The sequence below is a fragment of the Chamaea fasciata genome, unplaced genomic scaffold, assembly GCF_029207755.1.
Source record: "Chamaea fasciata isolate MVZ Bird 193981 ecotype frontalis unplaced genomic scaffold, bChaFas1.0.hap1 SCAF_1, whole genome shotgun sequence".
NCBI classification, from domain to species: Eukaryota; Metazoa; Chordata; class Aves; order Passeriformes; family Sylviidae; genus Chamaea; species Chamaea fasciata.
Genome location: NW_027094086.1, coordinates 105870604 through 105893026, shown reverse-complemented (window position 1 = coordinate 105893026; position 22423 = coordinate 105870604). Strand labels below are relative to the sequence as shown.

The 22423-nt window shown below is 40.3% G+C and overlaps 1 protein-coding gene across 7 annotated transcripts in view; it reads right to left on the bottom strand.

Annotated features, from left to right (window-relative positions):
• ELMO1 (engulfment and cell motility 1) overlaps positions 1-22423 on the bottom strand; it is a 304867-nt gene that overhangs the window by 90598 nt on the left and 191846 nt on the right. For all 7 annotated transcript variants that reach the window (XM_066192198.1, XM_066192190.1, XM_066192232.1 and 4 more), the window contains one exon: positions 13134-13270. In XM_066192198.1, the coding sequence (XP_066048295.1) occupies positions 13134-13270 (137 nt within the window). The remainder of the gene's footprint in view (positions 1-13133; positions 13271-22423) is intronic.

Below are 22423 nucleotides of genomic sequence, written 5' to 3'. Positions count from 1 at the left end.
TGTGCATGAGAGATTGTGCACAAAAAGACAGTGTGAATGCCATCTCTTCAGTTTATCCTCATGCTTCCCATTACTGTCTCAAATTGCCAAACATTTTCATTTCAGCCATTTACACCAAAAGTACAGCAAACACTGCATCTAACCACTTCATTACTTTACCCTTTAAATGATGTAAACAAAGGGTAAATATTTTGCTTAAATGTAGAATATGCTTTCACCACAGAGGAAAAAAAACCCTCTCCTTGCTAACAGAATTGTGTATCAGGATATGAGATAAAAAACCCCCAAGATCTAGTTATCCTGTCATCAAAGCACTGACAAATGAGGTGTGGGCTAAGTTCCCATCTCTACCACTAACTTTTCAGGCAACATGTAGAAGGTATCATTTATGCATTCTTGTTATCCTATTAAAAATTACATAACATCACCTTTCTGTTCTCGCTTTTCACTCTTTGTATATTCTGTCAATTTAAATGGTATTCTCCTTTGGTCATAAACCTGTGCTTAAAAGAAATACCTGAAACTTCCTGGGATGGTGAAATCACAGCTTGCACCTGAAGCTAGAACCTGTAAGCAACGGAGCTTTAGCAAAAGCAAAGGTATTTGTACAAGACAAGCACTCATAAAAAACCCAAAACCCCAACAGCCAGCCACAACAGGCATCCCCAAAGCCAATCCACTAGTAGCCAAACATGGCTCTGCAACTTCTACACACATGGCCTGCTTTAAGTATTAAGAGTTCAAATGAGCTGATGAGTTACTGAGGTTAAAGAAGTTACCATGTCAGCTATGCTGTAGTACAGCCAGTGGAAAACATTCAGCAAAACATACTTTTGCAAGAAAATTTGGAATAAATGCTTTCCCCTTCACATTTCTAAAGGGACTTGAATGCCCCTGAATAGTAACAGTTCATCTGTCAGAGATAAGGCAAGTTAAAACGGCTTTAAAGGGATCACCACAGTTAATGGGGAAAGCCTGACTTCTTAAAGTGGCTACAGAATCCATCACAAGGATCTTTTATGCTTTATTTAACATTAGCAAAAATTTATGAGTTTGGCTGACACTCAATCTGAGTTTGTTTCAACAATGATTAATGATATGAATTACTATTTCTTCCTGTTTGGAAAAGATATCCTACTGCATGAGAAAGTAGTTTTAACCCATAAAACTACAAAATAATTCAGGTTGCTAGACAGTTGTAGGCATCAAATTCTGCAGACACAGCAGAGCTAATTTCATACTTAACTCAGGATCCTCAGGGCAACTCTGGGCAAGTTTTGTTTTTCTACAAGGATAAAGATTTCATAATCTCTCTATGCAACTGGTTCAAGAGCTGCACCAGTATCAGTAGTTTGGGAGTATTTTATCCTTACATCCTAACAGTTTCCTTAATTTCCTTCATTTTCTTCTTTCCCTGCGTAGTTCTGAGAAGGGCGTGCATCCTCTCCTCATCTTTCTTGTTCAAACAATGGCAGAAGGTACAACTGGATCCTCCCTGGATCCAGCCTTTTCCAGGATGAACAAATCTGGTTCCTTCATATTCCCTTTGAAAACCACATGCTCCATCCTTCTTAACCATCTTGGTAGCTTTTTGCTGGACTAGCTCCATTTCATTGTTTTCTCCCCATTTCTGGGGCACAAAACTGGACACAGTCTCCCAGCTGCTTGCCTCATAAAGGCCAAGGTGGGGGAAATAATCTTTTCCTCTGCCATGCTAGCTGAGCTTTAGCTAATGCAACCCAGTGAGCAGTTAGTCCACACCACACAAGGGTGCACTGGTGATTCATGGTACTCATCAGCCCGGAGGCTGTCCTACAAGCAAGCACCTACAATGATACTTGTAAAACATGAAATTAGCCTTTCTGAGTCCTCAATTTGCTTTGCCACTCACCCATCCTCAGCTTTTAGTATCAAAGAAAATTTCTGCAGAAATTAATATCAAAACCCTGACCATCACAAAAATCAATACAAGATACTGAAGTGTTACTCCAGTACTAAAATCAAGAAGCATAGAGAAGGAAATTAGAATCATCAAACTCTTTCAAATTATAATAACTAAGGCAAATTGAGCAGCTATGAAACATCCTGTTCTCTGGAGCTTAAAATCAACAAGGCAATAAAACACCCTTAACCCATGCAAAGGTAAGTAAGTTTTATGGAGATATTTTCTTTCTTTTCTTCTCAAGTAGAGCCACCAGTTTAAAGATTTTTCCTGGTACTTTAAAGATTTTACACAGCAAAGGGACATTTAGGCTGTGTATATAAATGAATCTATTTTCAAGCTGCGCACTTGCAGTGCCTTTCACCTGAAGTTCATCTCCCAGATTGGTGGAGACAGTTCTTTTCTCTAAGTAAATTAAACTTTGAAGTCCACTGTGTGCAGAATTAGGCCAGACAAAGGAATATCTTGTTTTCTGCCATCAATATTAAAATGTTGTATTTATACCATTACTTCCAAGGTAAGACTTTTTTGTCCACATGGATCAATTTCTAGGAATAAGAAACACATGTGTGCATGAAATTTTGACTTCACAATTTTAACAGTGACCTTCAGATTTCTACCACTGCTGAAAATACATAGCTGCCAGTAACACCCATCCTGGCTCCAAAAACTGACTTCCAATATTCTATGACCTGTGAAAGGGTCTTTTCTGATGTCTTGACAGATGTGGCTGCCCAAAGTAGTCAGCAGGTGTCTTCAGATAGAAAGTGAGAAAAGTCATTAACACCCTCCTTAGGGCAGGTGGAAGTACTATGAGCCATGCCATTGTTCCAAGGGAAGAGGACAGGCAGAAAGAAAGTCTAGGGGAATAAATCCTCTTGGAGATTGGAGTACTGAACACGGACAGAAGCTAAAGGAAACTTAATTTAAAACAGATAAAAATTCAGTAAGATTGCTACATCCAGTCACTAGCTTTTTAAAAAAAATAATAAAAAAAATCACATCTAGGCCATAAAATGAAGAAGTACCAGTTATATGACAATCAGATTAAAAAAACAAAATCACTGGAAGAAAGCAGCCCTTTAATAACTTCTAGATCCCTAGGGACGGAGACAGTCCTTTAGCAATTTCCAGAATCCTACCTTACATAAAAATGAGTTCTTGGAAGGAATCCTAAAATCTTGACAGCTATGAGATTACATTCTTTATCTCACACATCTGATTTTACAAAAAACAAGGATGTTTCATTTTTCCACTTGGTGACTTTGGAGATGTTATTTTCACTATGAAGGGCTGGTCAATTGCTTTAGAAGAGGCTGACAACGTAACAATGATGTGATGAGATCTGTGGTTTCCTTTAGGCTCTTGGTTAAATACAACAAAAAGTTTTAGGCAGCATGTACTATTCAAGCAAAATGGACAGACCTGCAATTTTTAAGCTCTTGCTCCTGGGGTTCTCTTATCAGCAACACAAGAAAGATCAGTCAGTTTCCCCAAGACAGAAAACTGATGCTTGAAATCTGAAGACAAGTCTTCAGAGAAAAATATTACCACAAAATTCAAAGCCTGTGTGGAAGCTGTTTCTCCAGATACTTTCACATAAGTCTTTCAGAAGCAGATTTGACATTCTTGATACAAGGATTGGTTCTTGAGCATTTCAGTTGCGTGGCCGTGGCACAAATATCTTCAGCTGACACAGCAAGATCTTTAATCATCCACACAAATGTCTTTTTCAAGGATTCTGATATTTGTTCCTCCACCTCTCCCTGTTGTTTGGGTTAGTATACTTCCATGGTATCAAATCTGTCTCCATTCCTGTGCTCAGCTTTTAAGGTGATATTATTCCTCAGCTTTCATATGTACTACTGGGGGCCTTGCTTCTCTGCTTACCATGACCAACATGCAAAGGTAACTTGAGGAACTGGGATGGAACCTCCCAAAGAATTACATTTTAGTCATCAATAAATCCACAAGATTTTTGGAATACTATTCAAACCCACAGTAAAAAGGGGGAAGGGAAAAGAAAAAAGAACCTTACCACTTTCAGAGGCACACACAACACCTTCCATCCCCCAGGAAGCTATTTAGCTCTCAGTGGAAAAGTGGAAGAACCCAAGTTCACACGTCTGAGCTCCACTACCATTCCAAATAACAACTGCCTCTGCTGTGGTCTCAAGGCCAAATACTTTGTGGGGCAAAACCTAACACTTCCTGCAGAAAGTATGTGCTAAACCACTCACCTCCTCCCTTCTCCCTCTCATCCAGTGTTTGGGAACTTGAGGACAGTTCACATTAGCACACAAAGGCCCAGTTTAACCTGTGACCACCAAATAAAGGTAACCTACAGAGAGCCAGCACAGAGGCAAGTACCTGTGTTGGCCCAGTGAGCACGGCGGAGACAGGGATTGAGATAGATGATGTGGGTAAAGGAAAGGAGAGGAGAGCCCATCTGTCCCCACACACCATCCTCTCTTCTCCTCTCCCACTGCCTTCCAGCAGCCCTCCCTCCCATCTGCCTCTATCACAGCCAACCTTAATTTACACTGGTGCATCGGGTAACAGGATCAGCTTGTCAGATGCTGGCCAGTTACCTCATGTGCTAAAAATAGAGACAGGCAGCAGCAGCCACTGACTGGCAAACGCGTCTTTAATGGTGACTGACATATTCAATCAAGACAATACGCGAGATGTAAGCTGCAAACAATGAAGGACATTTGTATGAGGACAGATGAGACAAAAACAAATAAGCATCCTGGCTTTGCTTACCAGACACATATGAAAGATTTCTGCTGCTCTTTTCAACCATGGTGCTATTTAGATTACAGTTACTTAAAGCAAACCAACAATAATACAAGCTCTTCTGCTGCTCCAAGAGAGGCTATAAAAATCTCATTGTCAGCTGCATCATTCATCACGATAACCTCATTTCAACTGAAACAAAATATCTGAGACATCACCTCTCCCCGCTTCCTTCCCTTTTTTATTTGCCTATAATAAGGTCTATAGTCTGGGGAGCTCTCAGGCTGAATTCCATGCATTGTGATTCACAAAGTGAAAATCTGGTATTATATGCCCACTGACATTCACATCAGCAGCAATTCATGCAGCAAAAAGCCATATGCCATGCACCTCTGATTTAACTGTACTACAAAAACATATCCTAGAAAGAATAAATAAAAATACAGAGACAGGAGTGGTTCCTGGGATCTGATTATTATCCACACTTTTAGACAGGAATGACAGGGGCAATATCACAAAATATGCTGTTTTGGTGACAGTTCCAGTTAGGTTATATCGTTTCCCTTCATGAGTAACACACTCTACATGCAACTGAGGCATTTTTTTCCAGTGCAAAAGGTTTCTGTGGAGTAGAAAAAGAGCGGTTAGCACAGATAACCTACATTCAGTGTTTCTCCTCTGGTCATCGGGTTTCCCACTCAATCATCTTTTTGAAGGCTGAGAAAGTTTATTGGTTTGATCAGCACCCACTGAGATGAAAACGAAGAGTGCTTTGAAAGTATGAAGTACCAGCAGCTTTAAAAATTATCATCTCTAGGGTGTTACACAGACCCGTATGTCTTCTACAGTAACACGCAGACTTCACTAGAAATCTGGGGGATAAAATCCCCTGTGCCAAGGATGACTGGGTCTTCCACAAATAAGAGATTCCACTGCTGAAACCAACAGTCTTTCATCACTAGGGAAAGGACAAGACAAGCTGCTGGCCAAGGAATGGATTGCACTAAAATACTCTTTTCTTGTTTTAAATAACAGATGTTTTATTGAGACATCCTTTCCTTTCCTTGATTTTTGGCTTGAAGAGTCCATCTCTTTGTTGGTGCACCCGTCCTAGCATATAAATGAGCAGAAATCAAGCTTGAAAATGTTTTTCCTTTTAAGGCTATGCCCTCCATGAAATCACTGCACATGTGATCACTAGAGAAAGATTATTCATCTGTAACTAGGTATGACCCTACTATTAAAGACTTCCAAAGCCTCGTGGCAAAGACAGAAAATAGTAAAGATACTATGTTAACTGAAGAAAGTCTTTGAACTAGAAAAATAGTTCATGAGCTACAAAGTGCAGAAAAAGGGCAAGTCAGACTCCTTCATTAAGCAGCCTAAGTACTTAATTTTCACAAATTAATTTTTTAAAATATATTTGCATTCTTGACAATGCTAGCGCAGACTGAAAATTTTTCAAAAGGAAGCAACCATCTAGATTTAAAAATGTGATGCTGTTCTTTCGAGCTTGACAGGCCTGATTTTTGGGATATGAATACTTAAATCTGATTTTTACAGACTGATGCCTCAGTAAATGGAAAGATGCCTCTTCAGCATCTTAAACAGCCCTTCTCAGGTTCCTGCAGCCAGGAGCAGCAGATGAGTGCTATGGGACACATTTGGAGATCTGACAGGTGGAGATAAATGCAGAGAGATGGAGAAGACTAAACAGAGACATTCCTAAATGAGCAGCTGATGAAGGCATACATTTGGAATACCCAGGCCACAAAAAGCGTAGAGGGAACACTGACCAAATGCTAGGGAAAGGTATTACCAGGCTCTCTGCATCACATTCAATTGCACTGCTTAAAAAAGACCATTCTCAAGAAAGAAGAGGTTGTTAATGGAATAGATCTGACAATTTTTCTGCACCCAAATTATGCTTTCTAAAAGATTCCTATTGCATTTTGAAGGGAGTAATTTCTTCAATTAAAAAGTCTCATTTTCTCTGTAATCTACGCAGCAGATTTGCAAAATGTTAATTGCCACAAATTTTTTATAAATTCGTGCATTACACAATTAATGATACAACGTATTTATAGCAATTATCTGTTTTCAATAAAAGTTAATAAAGTGCTATTGGCCTCAGGTGTGAAAATGTGGGACTTAATTTGTGCTAATCTGCTCTGGCCTGGGGAATAGTGAATTCATTCTATGTGAGAATAATTTATTTGCAGTATCCCTGACCGATAGAAACAAAGCATTCTCAAGGGAAGGTGCAATAAAGCTAAAAGAGAGGTGCAATCATTCCAGCATTTCCCAACAGTAAAATGCAAACAGAAAAACCTACCAAAGCTTCTCCCAAAAGAAGTTAAATTCATCTGCTTCAGACCCATAAGAAAACAATAATGCTTTGGAGGGCATCTGTGAAGAGCTATTTATCATCCCTTTTCCTTTCTTCTTTCATTGAATTGAAAAGGAGGTGACAAACAGGTGTTAAGACTGACCAAAGGATTTTACTTTCAAGTTTGTCTGAATTATTTTTTCTTGTTTGAGGTAATGCTTCTTTCATTTTCTGAAGCTACCATTTACCATCCTTCCCCAAGCCTCCCTGTGCAGCTGGGTGGGGGGAAAGAGAGGCGCAGAGAAAGGAAAGCACCCTTTGGGGCTAGAGCTGCTACTGCATCTGTGGCAGGGTGATGGAGGAGGCTGGAGTGAGTGGCCAGACATCCTGGTTCTGATTTTGACCCTGCAGCTGCTTCACTGCCAAGGCACTTCAGCTCTGGGTGCCTTTGCCTCCTTCCTGTAAAGTGTGGTTTATCAAGACTCCAAGCATGCAAGGAGCAGAAGAGTGCAGAATATTGTTAGTGCCACTAGAGGGGATCACTTGAGCATGCTGGGGACCTGCTGCTCCCACAGAAGCAAAGCAAAGCCCTGTCACTTCCAGGTCAGGCACAGAGCTGCCATAGCAAGGACTAGCATTAGGACAACAAGGCTGTACCCAGGGGCTCATTTTGGGCAGGATCTCTGCAGAGTCTGCTCCCCAGTTTGCAGTGGACCCAGCAAAGCAGGTGACAGCTCCTCTGCCACATTGCTGTTCCAACCCTTTCAAAAGGACCCCATAGGCTTTTGCTTGCTCATGGGTAACTCACATTATCTGAGTTATGGTGGATTTGGCCCACCATACAGGTTTTCACACAAACCACCACTCACAAAAGTTTGCCTCTTAATAGCCTGTCTTTGAACACTTAGTCATATTTTGAACTCAGCCTTCCACAATTATTCATCCCTACAGCTGCTGAAAACATGACAACACTGGAGAAGATGAGAAACCTATGGCATGGTATTTCCAAACCTCCACCGAGGAAGGAAATAGTATTTTTTTTATTTTTATGTTACGCTTGGTTACCTTTTCTGTTATCTTGCCAGTGAGCAAGGAAAAATGTTCGCAAAGTGTGAGCATGAGCCATAAACATCTTTTGTGGCTATCAAATGCCTCCGTGTTTGCTTTGCTATTTAATTACAGGACTCACGTAGGGCATTTATTGTTTGCATCTGTTGCCGCTGTGAACAGTGTCTACTCTTCTGATCACCACAAAGGCAGTTTGTTATGTGCAGGCCTGTCAGTGCCTTTATGTGTTTTATGCTGAGCCGACCCCCCCTGCTGCAGGGGTATCCGGTGCTGCATCTTGGCAGGTCCCTGAAATAGCCAGATACCACAAGGGCAGTTCCACACTACTTTGCAACTGTGAAATGGACACTAGCTGAATGCTGAAACCAGTTTTTTGAGGTTTCTGAGAATATTTTTCTTATTACAAAATATTTTCTTGTTCCTCTATATTATATAATATTATTACATATTCTTATTACAAAATATGTTTTCATAAAATATTTAAAAGCTCATGTTTCTACCATGACAGTCTCAAGCACGTGTCCAGAAGGCAAATTAACTAAATATCTAAGTAACAAGAAAAATGCATTGGCAGCATCATTAGCCAACCTTGCCCCACTTTCCAATTCCTCAAACCTGTAGTTTTAGTGAATGCAGTGGATTTTGTTTTCAACCACCTCGTATCACAGAACTTACAATTTTTTCAGTTTTGGCTTCTCCTATTTAACTTCAGCCACGCTGGAATGATAATCTGCATCTTGTTATGAGGAGTCATTTTTGGTCATCTAAAACCCAACAACTACACTAATACGCTGTTAAAAGCAGCCCATTCTCTATAATGCAGCTTCGACACTCTGCTAGCCAAGTAAAAAAATAATTGTCTTTTTGTTTCCACGCTGGGACTGGAAGCAGTTATTTTCACTCTTAATCTGCTTTTTTTAAGATGGTACAACACTAGGTACAGAATTAGCAAATTGCTCACTCTGTTCTGCAGGTTCAAAAACACAAGCTATGGCTGCAATTAAAATAATCCATTTGCTCACTCCTCCTCCTATTAGCATGTGAACTTCAAACCCATGAAAAGCAGCTGACTGAAATCTCTGTAAACCAGAGTTAAGAGGATAATCTTGTCCCCTACACAATGCTGTCTCCTTGTATCCCAAGAAACAATATGTGTACTTTACAAGATGATCATTAAAGAGATAACAATCACAATGTAAATCCACATTAGGGCAATCCAGGTGCATTTACTAAAGTACATCTAGTGGGGATCAACAAAACTTTGTCCTTTGGGAGTATGCTTTCATTTGGCCCCATGGGAGGAATTCTACTGTTGGGTGGGTACTTTGAATTTCACCTACCATCACGTTAAAAATAAACAATAAACTTTACGTAAGTCTCAGTCTGTGTGGCAGCAGCAGCTGATTACCCTGAGCAGAGTGTAGGTTGTCCCTACGTGATGGAAATCTGACTGATGGGCACCTATTTAAATGGGCAGGCTGCTGCTGAAGGTTTCTAGATGCTGGATGTGAGATAACTCAGGCCAGCTTTCTTACAGTCAGCACTGACTCCAAAAATCAATACACAATGCTTTCTTCTGCTTTAATAAAACATGTAGAAGTATGTAAAGCTTGGAGACTAGATTATATTTTCAAAGCCATAAACCACGCTCTCTGCTCACAAATGACTTTGGGGAAACTTGTAAAGTGTCCTTTGATCATCTGTAGGCTCAAATAAAAACAAAAAGGTTTCAAATGGAATTGTTGCTACTTGCACGTCTATCTATACAACTGCATCTTAATTTCTCTAGGAAACTCGCAAAACATGAATTATGCATGTCTTAAAATGTTACAAAGGCATAATATAAGCTTAGCTGCCTGTCTGAATTATTCTATTCAGACATCTACTAGTATATAGAGAGACTGAAAAAAAGGGTTTGGGTCTGACAGTGTCATACTATCACCACAGACATCAAAGGACTTTTTTCATGCAAGAGTTGACAAAATGTGTCTCTTTTAATGAGTAAGAACTGGGTAAAGCATGAGATCATAAATGTTTCACTAAAATACCATAAAACTCTTCCAACCATGAGCAAAGTGCTGGTTTAATTATGTTTGAAACTTTAAAAATGAAAAAAACCTATGTAGAATCTCTACAACATAAAATGAAGAACCATGATGGCACAGTATGCCATTTTGTCATCAAAAGGAAATCTTAATATGTGGTTTAAAGAACCCTTGAGAGCAGGCACCAAAACCTGAGGGGAAATTCAATCACCTCGCCTCTTTTAGTGCCTGTCATTCCCCAATCCAAGAGAGGAGGAAATCATTCTCTGTATGTGCAAACAGACCTCCTACAGACCCCCAACATACAAGCTACTGTGATTAATCAAAAGCTTGAAATAAAACTAAAAAACTCCTTTTCTTCAATTATAATAAACATCAAAGCAAGCAGTCTAGATTTTTTAGCAGAATGTCCAGGTCTCAAGAGTTAATAATCAATATACTGAGAGCATCCAATTTTGTTTTGGAGGTTTTAAGGAAGGAAGGAAGGAAGGGATGGAGAAAGGAATAAAACAAAAGATCCCATCAGGCAGGGGGATAGTGACCATAAAAAAGTTGTGTTTCATACATTACCATGACAATCAAGTTACTGGAACTGAAAAATAGTAACACAAAGAGAAGATGGAAGATTTTTCTTTTTTTTTTCTTTCACACAAGTAGAATACTGCATCTTGTGAGGTCTGCTCTCTTCCCATTCACTTCTGCAAGGACAGGATGAATGCTCCCCAGGCCCACGTGGCCCTTGCCTGCCAAGTTTTCAAAAGTGACTCCATAGAATTGGGTACCGTTAGCATGCAAGGAAGATGCAGACAGAATATTAATATGCTGTGATCACCAAAGCCTCTTGCCAGGTAAGGATGAAAAATGGTGGTGTTAGTTTGGTAAAGCCATAGGCTGCACTGGCAGCTGTTCCCTACCAACCTTGGGTAAACCTTGGGTACCACCATGCATCAGCCCCCACAAACCCTCAAGTGCTTCACAAGCCTACACAGCAACACAGTTTGCTTCACTCACAGATCCCTTCAGATGTTTATCAGCTGAGTAATTCACATCACCACCACATGTCATTTGAAGGGGCTAAAAGCACAAAAATCTCCTTATGACTCTAAGAAAGGACTTAGATAAGCAAAACATAATTAGAGAAGTGTTAGAAATGAGAGACGCAAGAGCTAAGCATTCCCTCCCCTTTACAGAAACATTTACAAAATCAAGAGTGACTTCTGCGGGCAGAGATGCTGGGTTCAGGATCATGCAGCACAGTGCCACCACCAGACACAAACCCTGGTAGCCCAATGGCAAATGTTTAAGTTTGCCCCACTGAGTTAAGAATTGCCCATGTCTTCAATGACACATGCAGTAAGACACAGTACCAACGTTACTGAACCTGACAGAACTGATAGGTGGAGTTGCAGGACCACCAGCAACAGAAAACACAAGTAGCAAACTAGTCGTATCAGAGAAAAAACTCTCTAATCTCCTCTGAACCTCCACAACAATGCCTAATGCTGCAAAGTAAATGTCTTTGTTTTCCTTGTAAGGTGACCTGGGTTGATGCCAGAAATGGAACCATCCTTTATCTGATTTCCCTAGGATTGCTAATAACATTTCAACTCAAGTTGTGGGAAATTGTGTAGACAAATCCTTCTCTTACTGAGGCAGAAGGTCTGTAAGTAATAGGCAGCTGTTAATACAGTTATTTTAAACAACCATATATTATGAACTAGTCTTTATAAAGTTGCTTTTTAAGCTCTTGATTTTAGCAACCTTATACTGTTCAGTGAATTATCTTGCTATTGCTTATTCTGTGTTCCTGGATCATGAGGCAGGAGAAGCATGTCAAAAATTCCATGTAAGAACAAGGCTCCAGGTCATCTGGCTACAACAGCATGCATATTGGACTTCCTTTCTCTCTTTAGCCAGTGCTCTTGGTACTGCTGCCAACTAACTTGCCTGAAAGAACTCAACAAAGGTTATTCCTCACTGTGACCTAAAAATTCACTTTCACTCTGAAGTAGAAAATGGACACTGGGACCATTTCAATAACAGACTGTTCCAATTAGAAGTCAGGTATGATAGTTCCTACTGGCTCTAACATAACATTTGAGTCTGGTGACTTCAGAACACTTGTAATTCTCTAGTGACAGAGCAGCAGTCTCACCTTTCATTCCCAACCAACATTCTACAACCAACATCTCCGAGGGAGAGCCTCAAGATCCAGTCAGAGGATCCCAACAAAGATAGGGGTGACAGCTGGCCACAAAAGCATGAATTTGCCATTCTTAGAAAATGCAAGAGATACTGTTCAGCTTCATGGTAAATTAGATAAAAATTGGATGTCCTACGGACCACTAAGACAGACCTGTTCTTTATTGCTTTTCTGAGGGTCAGGAGATTGGCTGAAGCTTCCAGAATTCTTACTGAGGAGCTTTTTGATTGAATTTTTATTTCACTGGTTTTCAGGTTTTGTTTGTTTGTGTAGTTAGGGTTGTTGGGTTTTTTTGGTTCATTGGTTGGTTTGGGTTGGGGTTTTTTGGTTTGTTGGTTGGGTTGGGCGTTTTTTGTTTTGGTTTTAGCAGCCTAAACTGCACAACATTCTGCCATGATTGTGTCCACTCTTGAATATTTTATCACTTTAGTGCTCACATGAAATGAAAGGGATGCACAGAATTATCACTGCAGTATTCTCTCTGCATTATTTACAACCTTGGAGGCTGCAGCACTTCAGCACAATATTGCTATCATAAAAAGGCAGAATTTCCCCTCAAGCCAGGATTTTAGTCTCGTAGTCTGCAGTGCCACATGACTGAAAAAGGTCTATGAACCTCCTCACATCTCCCATCCTCTATCCACCACTTTCTAAATGCTGGCATTCCGATGTGCAAAGCGTCCAAAGAGATAAATCTCTAGGCTTTCAGCAGAATGGGAATTAGCAAATCCCTGTGCCTCAAGGGAAGAATATATTGCCTTGTTTCACCATTCCGCACAGTTATTCCCACCCCACCCTTTTTCTTGCCTTGTTAAAGTCTTCTGAAGTTGCCCTCATTTCCTTCCATGTCTTGTTCAAAAGCTGAATGCAGATACAGAAGAACTCCTCAAACGATCTGTCATGGGTGAAGAACATGGGATGGAAATCGTTGCAGGTCTCACTGGCTAAAAACAGAAAAACAAGGGGGGGTGGAATAAAACATGTACAGGCAGGAGCTTAAAAAAACAAACATAAAATACAATCAGCCTGAAATTTAGGAAGTAGTGTGTTTGAGTGAAATCCCAGTTCTTGGAGTAAAGGATGTCAAAACACTATTGTGAAAAGCCAGCCTTGGTCTACAGTCTTAAAGACAAAAAACCACAATATAGACCCTTGTCTTTAGGGGACTGACAGCAAGAAGAGGAAGCAGCTACCTGTTTGCCTGAATATTCTCTCAATGTTTTTCGTTTGTGCCAAGTTTTGTTGCTCAGTCAGGGACAGAGAGACAAACGGAAAAAACACAGTCCTCATCAAAACAAGAGCCTTCCCCATTGCTATAGCAGCATGGTCCATCTTGCCTGCTGACAACCAAACACCAAGGCCCATCACTCACAAAACAAGATTAGATCAATGTACACAGTGAAATGTGAAGCTCTGCTGACATGGCAGATGATCAACCATATTGTAGAGAGGTAACAAGAAAAATGTTGACAGATATAGAGATGAGAATATAACTGATTAAATTTGTTCTTTGAAAATAACCAGAATCAAAACCAATGGATCTTCTGTAATCTATCCCTTTTCTGAGACATACATAATAAAAACCAACCAAACAAAACCAAAACAAAATCCCCAAACTTCCTTATTTTTAATCAAATACTGGCTTTAAGGAAGTAAAAAATTCAAGGAACACTGTAGCGTTGATGATCCCAAAATGGAAATGGAAAAGCAGGAGTGTGCTGTGATTCTCCTTGAGCAAAGAATGAATTTTCAAAAACTAAGGACTGAAGCAGTGCTGACCTCAAGGCACACCTGAGCAACCTGAGTAGAGAAGGGCCTTTAGCCAAGGACTGAAAAGAATCTTTAAACTGTGCCATGACTTGCAGGACTACATCAGTAGTTTGCATATCTATGTTCTTAAAAAGGCAAAGAAAAAAAAAAGTCAAACTGAATAAGCTTGCTTTATATACCTAGTCCCCAAATCTCTCAGCTTCAGCTTTCACCCCTTCATGAATTCTCCTTTGATTTTTTCCAGCAGTCATTCATATGCTTAAACAGCAGCACCTTTCCTTACTTCAGGATCAAACAGCCACTACTTAGGCAAACTTCCTCCTGTGCAAGAACAACGGAATTATCAAGCACTGGGATAAATCACATTTTCCTGAGGCTGAATCGCTGTCTGACATCCACTTTCTCTCACTGGAACTGGACAAATTAGAATTAAGACTCCATGCAGGAGGATGTGAATGACTCAGGCAGGCTGACTCTCTGCACCAGCTGCAGACACTTGGTCTTGGTCCCTCTTCTAGGCACAAAATTCTCCTTTCAGTGTGTTTAGTTACCTCTGCTGCACCATCAGCTCTGCTGTTGGAACAAAAATTGTGTTCAGAACCACCTGAACCCACAAAAAATTAAAAGTTTCTGATCTTTCCCAGCATGCAGTACTCCAATTAGAAAGCAAATCTCTGGAGCTTATTTGTAAATTTGGAGCTTAATTTTAACATCAGATTTACTAAGATCTAATCAATTCTTCATCTACATGGAAAGGATGGGAGTCAAATTTGGAGCACAGGTTTAATTCTAATCAAGTAAACTCCATTTACTTCAAAGGATTTGTAGTCAAGGGGGAATTAGTCAAAGCAGGGACCTATATTTATGAGGAACAACTCAATCCCTTCCGAAGAGCAAAATGCCTCAGGCGTGCTTTTCAGAGCACCTGCAGCTTCTATTCATTCCACTGAAGCTGCAAGAGCTCAGCACTTCCAGTAATCAGACTTTCCAGCCTATAATAATATCAGAGACACAACAGAACAGAGGGCACTTGTCTTTAAGTCATGAAATACTATAATGATGAGTAGAAATAAAATAACACCAAGCAGAAGAATGCAGCCAGTACCTTCACTGTATAAATCACAGCACGAAACAAGGCAATAACCCTCGACACGCACTGGCCTTTCTGATCCTCCTCAAAGCCTGAGCTTCTCACTGCTCCTGCTCATAAAAATCAATAAATCAAAATTAATGGAAAGACTAGGGATTCTCAGAAAATTGATCATTGGTTCTAACTCATGCTCCTTATGATAATCAGCCTCACACTGTATGTACTATGCAGGCTTCTCTGCATGCAGAATTAGAGATGCCACCTCTCCCCACCTTATTTTTTAAGTACGCAATGGATGGTGTTTTATGCCTTTCAGTTGCAAAATGGAAGAGTAAAATTCACTGTTACTGATATAAATGGAGAAAGTTGGGCCTGTTAGAAGGCAGGTTGAATATCTTAAAGCACAAAACAAATCCCAGAAATCATTTGAAACCCAAGGAGAAACAGCTTCTTCAAAATTCCCACAATCACCCAGATAGCAGAGAAAAAAAGAAATCCAGTCTGCTTCAGAGGTAGCCATTTGTATACCTTGAAAATTCTATACACACTAACACAAAATCATAGAATTCAATGGAAAAAAATCTTCAGGCTGCAGCTCTAGTTAAATCTACGTCCTTCTCAGAGTATTTAAATATCTAATGAAGGATAATCCTTGTTCCAATATTTCTGTTCTCTTTTTGATAGGTGAGTTGAGGATGAAGGAAGAGGTGATGCTGTTGTTGCTATTGTGTTGAGTGAGACCAAAGTAAGACTAAGTTACAAATTACTGTCTTTGCCCACTTTCCAACCCTAAGTCAGCATTTCCAATATCAGACCACTGAGTAAGCAAACTTAGAGGCTGCCCAGGTTTAATAATTAAAAACTTCTTTAATTTATCTTTTCACTAACCTGCAATTTGACTAGTTCTAAACTGAAACAGAGCTCTAGTCTTGGAAAAATTTGGAGATCTGCAGAAGAACTGTGTGCAAAATTCTGGCCCTTAAGCCCAGTACTTTCCAACCATTCTTTTCACAAGCAGGGACCAACCACATTTACAACCACATAAAAACATCCACATAGCTGAAATGTGGGGACACAAATCATTATGATTATTCACCATCAAGTTTTAATTACGCCTCTGAGAGATCACCTTCAAAATGCAAGCCACAGATGTCTAGCCTACATAAATCAGGTGAAGATCTTGTTGATTTTCCATTCTTGGCACACTTCTTGGAGCTGTAGATCAATATGCCACCTCTCAGGATACAAGTAGTCCCTCAAGTTTCTAGCTGAACTATAGCTGGAACTTTGAGAAAGAAGCTTAGTTCATTTCTCATCATAAATTCCACTGGCAAAAAAAAAAAGAGCTAATTTGTACCTGGGAGTTTTTGTGGTTCCCACAGTGTGTATTTTTAGTGTCTATCCAACACAATTTTGTCTGTCAGTTGCTTCCTAAATTACAATAAAGACACGCAAGCATCCCAGACTGTTTGAGGAGTAAACAGATTTGACATGTTACATTGTTCCTCCGTGGATTGGTAGAAAACAACAGGGAAAAAAAATGGTGAGAAAGAAGAAAAGAGTTGTACCTTCATTTTGTACCCCATCTCTAAACACCTTTTCCCAGGAGACAGAGTATCATCAGGGTTGAATTTCTTTTAGCTGTGTCAAGAACAGCTAGGTATTTGCATATTTGCACAAGCCTGTCTTGAAAGGGCACAGATTATGTGATGATGTTTCAATAAGTGTTTTGCTTGAAGTACAGCAGAGATTTAAAATTCAAAGTTGCTGTGGGGAACTGAACATGGACAACAGGGATTTCTCCATGCAAGACACACTCCAGGAAAGGACCAGTGCACCAGACCAGACAGCAGACTGGTGTGTCACCTCACTGTCCAAAATAGTATGAAAAAAAAGGCCACCAGTTCAACAGAAACTGGCTGGCTGCTCTAAGGGCTCATTATATTTTCCCCCCACATTAAAAAGTAGACTTCACGTAGATATCTTCTATACATGGTTTCCACTTGGAAGGGAAGGAAAAGATTAATACAGTTTCTTATCTCAGATTGTTTTGTGGAACACTAGGGAGTAACACAGAGATAAGATCACCCTGCCTCCAAAGCTAGAACAGCAGGCAGAGACAGTGAGACAACTCTGTAGGCAAGGTACTGCCCTTGATCTTGAGAAAACTCTGCTTTCTTTTCGATCCTGCTAAACTGCTGTGTTGATACTACGCGACTCCCACCGTGTCTCTAAAGTGGCATGTGGTCATTCTGGCATGTGGTCTGCTTTGTGATGTTCTTGAATTCAAGAGATGAAAAAGATTGTACTGCTATGAAAGCCATATCTATCATGAAAGTAATGTTTGAAATTGGGAACAACTCAATCCATTATTTATGAAATCCATTCAAGACGTTGTGGGGGTGAGGTGAGGTGAGTTAAACACTCATTTTTCTGTAAATTTAAGACTTGGACCCATGAAATTGGGTACGCATATGAAAGGCAATCACAAATGAGACACTTCATTCAAGGATGTCAGTTATGTACAGTCATTCTACAAAACAGAACTCCAACAGACCTGATTAAGTAGATAATAAATAAAAGTGATAAGGTTGCTCTGTATTCTCAAATATTTAAAAAGTGGGGAGTCAGCTTAAATCAATCATGTTATTCAATCAGCCATCTAAACATGGTCACCTGGCAAAAATGCTGTCACGCAGCGAGGCAGGCAGACACCTGTGGTGAGGAGTCAGCCTCTGAGCTAGGGGAGGTATTAACAGATCCTGTGCACCCTGAAACTCATCAAGAAAAGCATCCTGACACTGCATAGGAACAATTTTAAGGTGAGGGAAGCAGTGATGCAGAACCCTGGGAAACGGGTTTGCAAAGTCCCAGGGAGAGAGGGGTTCAAAAACGTCTCCCTGTCTGAAAGGTACCTGGGAGCTATGCGATCCAATTTTCAAAGAGAGCTGTGCTTTCTCTTCCTGAGCTGCTGCTTAATTCAGCATGAGTCATTTATCCCTTCAGTTGTTTTCCCGAATTTCACAGAATGGAGATGGTAATATTTCATCAGAGAGGAGGCGGGTGGAAAGAGCCACTGCAATTTCTGAAGTGCAGCAAGATCCACGAGCGAAGTGTGCCATACGGACCTTGGAAATATCATCTCCACTTGGCATGCGCCCCTCTGGGATTATTATTTGCCAATACGAGAAGGACCAAAGAGCAACTAATTCTCACCAGCTCTCAGGAGGAGAAGCACTGTAATTTCTGCCTCTCCCTGAAAATGCAATACAGTAAAAATAACTACTGCCACGACCGTTTTTATATATGCAATCAAAAATTCTCTCAGTAATACAAGAACATGTAAGAAAAAGAGCACCTAATACTGCAGAAATACAGTGATTGCCAAGTTTTCTAAACTGCTGATCCCTGTGGTCTGCCGGCCATAATTTGAACCTTTGGCTATCTTTCTGGCACATGATAGGGAAACAGTGTAATTTAAAGCAAGGAAGGTCACTGGCAGTGGCAGTGCAGTAATGAAGTAGTAATATTGCTGCCAATCGTGTGATTTTCTTTCCTAGGGAACAGTTCTTTTTAGAAGACTCAACTGGTATTAGAACAAAAGCCACCAAAATTGCCTAGCAACACAGGGCTACAAGAGAGCTTCAACATTTTACCTTACCTGATCACATATTTAGTTGGAATAGAAACTATAAGGAATTGCTAAGCATGCAGCAAAACCCTTCAACTCAAACCCCTAAGAACACAAGGCAATACCATTTCTCAGAACCTGTGAGATCTATAATGGTGCTATAGAGGGAAACTGGAAATAAAAGCACACATAAAAGGCATCCTACAGTCTGCAAGTTTCTCAAAGCTGAGAATAAATTTTAATATGCAATGAAAAAACAAGGATTCCATGAAACTTCAGGACTAGGATGTTCATGGCATAGGCAGCCCCAAGCTCTTCAGTAACTTCCTCAGATTTGCTTTTAAGGTGACTGCAGCTTTGTCAGAAAACCATATCATATATCATTAAATAAAGGAGCCACTCTTTAAATATCCACTTCTCCCACTGGCCCAAATAAGAGTGGTGAAAGAAGAACCCTGACTACGGCAGCACAACTCCGTAAGTCGTGCTCATCACTACCAACAGATCCAGCAGTCCAGATGTGGCAATAAGTAGGCATGAGACTCACTCTGCCACATCTAGCGGTGATGGTGAACTGAAAGAAACCAGTGGAGCCAGTGGTGTCCACATAGCCAGGCTGACTTTGTAAAGATAAAGACCCTTTGCAGCTCTCAGTAAATACAGAGATTTCACTGTACATGCTTGGACCAGACCTGAAGGATGAACACTGTAGTTTGAAAATGCAAACAGAAAGCCAAAGTACAAAGAGAATTTTAAAAAAGGCTGTTATAGGCAACTAGGAAATGAAAAAGATTACAAAGATCATCATGCTGATAAGAGTTCCCCATCTTGTTCAAGAGCAGCCTATTTTTGTTTGTGACAAAACAGGTGCCAATTATAAATAAATCTGAACTGCCTCTGCAATCTGTCACAGCATACTGCTGGGCAACAGGAAAGTTCTCTGCTTCCCTCTTGATTTCTCCACTATTTCCAGTACTAAAAAAAGCAGTAACCAATAACAATAATAAAATGTAGTTTTAAAACCTGACAGATAAATTGGAATATCATTTTCAGAAGTGAGGGAACACTTCATATGAATTAGTCATGCACTTCTAGGAGAAAACTCTGTGAGAGTGGAAATTGTATGAAAAAACAAGGGCTTAAATTCATCATACAAAAAAAAAATTCTTCTTTTGGGAAGTAAAGGACATGGGTCCACAAGCACATATCTCTAATTATGCTCCAGTATATTTATAGTATCCCTGAACACCAGTACAGAATCATAGAATTATCTGCATTGGAGAAGACCTTCAAGAATATCAGAATGTTACTTAATTAACATGAGAAAATTGCTTGGGGTCCATGAAGTCTTTATGGTCACTTCTAGCAAACATATGGAATAAGAGGGAAGTAGACACATCAAGAAAAATTTATAGAAGGCTCATTAACAAATAAGCATATTATACAAAACTTTCTTACAAATGTTAACACTGCTTCTCTGTCAGGTTCCTGACATCTTACCAAGCACAGAGGGTAATGATGGCTACATGAAAGCTTAAAAACTACCAATCAAACCACCATACAAAAAAGCATTTCTCACAGTTTCTAGGCCCACAGATTCCCTACTTGAAGTCCAGCAGACACAGGTAGTGGAACTGACAGAAGGCCGACTAAGCTCAGACCTATGAAGGGAAGCACCTGCTCATGTCTGTCCCATGTTGATACCCTGTTCCTTTACCTGTTGCACCCTTTCTCTCTTAAACTCCCGAAGAAACTAGACTTAATCTCACCTTCAGACAAATCAGGAAGAATGCCAGTGGCAATGGGGGAGGTAGATATGCAGCATTTATAAAGAGCAGTGTAAAAGCAATCACTCTGTGCAGCCACCCTTTTTAGCCCTAGGATGCCCATTGGCAAAGTTTATTGATAAATGCTACATTCTGGCACATTTTCTAATAACTGTTGCAGCGCCTCAGACACAGAACTCTGAGGGCTGGGGTCCGAAGTTCCTGGGTGCAGAAGAATCAGACATTTGCTCTGCCCCTGCTTCTGCATCTCCTTGATGTCCCCTCCCACAAGCATTGCAATGAGAGACTGCTGTTCATGGCAGAATTGCTGACTTTTCATGTCTTACTCTGGCTGCTTGAGAGAGCACCAGCTTATTGCTTCTCCTCCTGAAGGGATTCTTGCTAAAAAGCAAACGCTTACCTCTAATTACTCATTTTCTTTATTAGGAAGTTACAAAGATGGTATTACAGGTTATAATTCATGCCTCTCCAAAGACCTTCTGTGAGATACTTCATCCAGAATGTACTCTGGTTACCATTTGAAATACAGACCATGCTGTTTTGATTCACAAGAGGGGAGGAACTGTCACTGAAAATTAATTCTGCTTTAAGTAAGCTGGCTAAGGCTCCATCTGTAAGCAGAACTTAAAGGAGCCTATGAAAACCTTCAGCAAAATCGCTGCAAACAGTAACCAGGGAACTCTATGGATTTTTTTAGGTTCCCCCTTGCTACCTAAGCAGCCCCATTCCCTGTTCCTGGACATGGACCTCCTCATTAAAATCAGATCTTTAAAACTGTACTGCAAAGAAACTATTTGGTCCTTGTGTAAAACAACTAGAGTAAATAACATATTTTGGGGAGGGCATTTGGTCTTCCAAGTGAGCAAAAGGAGAACAACCACAAGTAGAAAAACCAAATGAAAAAATGGAGAAGCCAACAAGCCAACAATAAAGTCAGGAAGGAAAATAATCTTTTTCCTGGTACCAAGGTATTCTATTAAAAAAAAAAGGTTCCAACTGAATTACCCATGCAGACCTGGCACAAACCATCTGTACTCACCATCAGAGGTATCTGTATATGAGATGCCTGCTCTGTTGGATTTTTATGACAGGCTGTTAGGCTACCTTCAGTGCCCCCATGGTGGGGTATGAGACAGCTGGCTGCCTGATACCTCTGCCTAATCAGTCAGGCCAGCTTCCAAAATGGAAAAACTGTGAGAACAAAGGTCCAGTTACCTGGAAGGTGAACTAAACTCACCCAGCTCCTCTGCCATCACAGAAAATGAAACAGGACAAAAGCACTCGGAGTTCAACCACTTGCTTTGAATCAATCCCAGATATACTCAAAATGCCAAGCAAGGTAACAGACAGAGACACAGGAGGAAATGAAATCAATATCAATAAAAAAAAAAGACTGCCTGTGATTAAGGTGAGGGAGTTCACTATATCACACATCCTAGAGCAATGGCACCTCGTCTTTCATGTCAGATCTGCTCTGAGCTATGCTGAAACTACATTGCTTACTCAAGAATCAGAAGATGCACAGCTAATATCTGCCCTTAAGTTCTCTGAAAATATGTGTGGTGCCACCAACTGCTAGAGCCCCACAAAGGACATCCCACCTTAGCAGTAACACCTCTCCTCCCTCCCCTTCTGCATCTCCACAAATTGTACCTCCTTTAAAATATGCAAATTTGTACATGCATGCAATAAATTGCCAAATAACGTATTTCCCCCCCACTCTGTGAAAATAAAATGTGAGAAAGAAGAAACTGGCCACTGGATAATACTCTGCACAGGCAAAATCCTGTGCAACAAGCCCCAGGCTGGAAGCACTCCT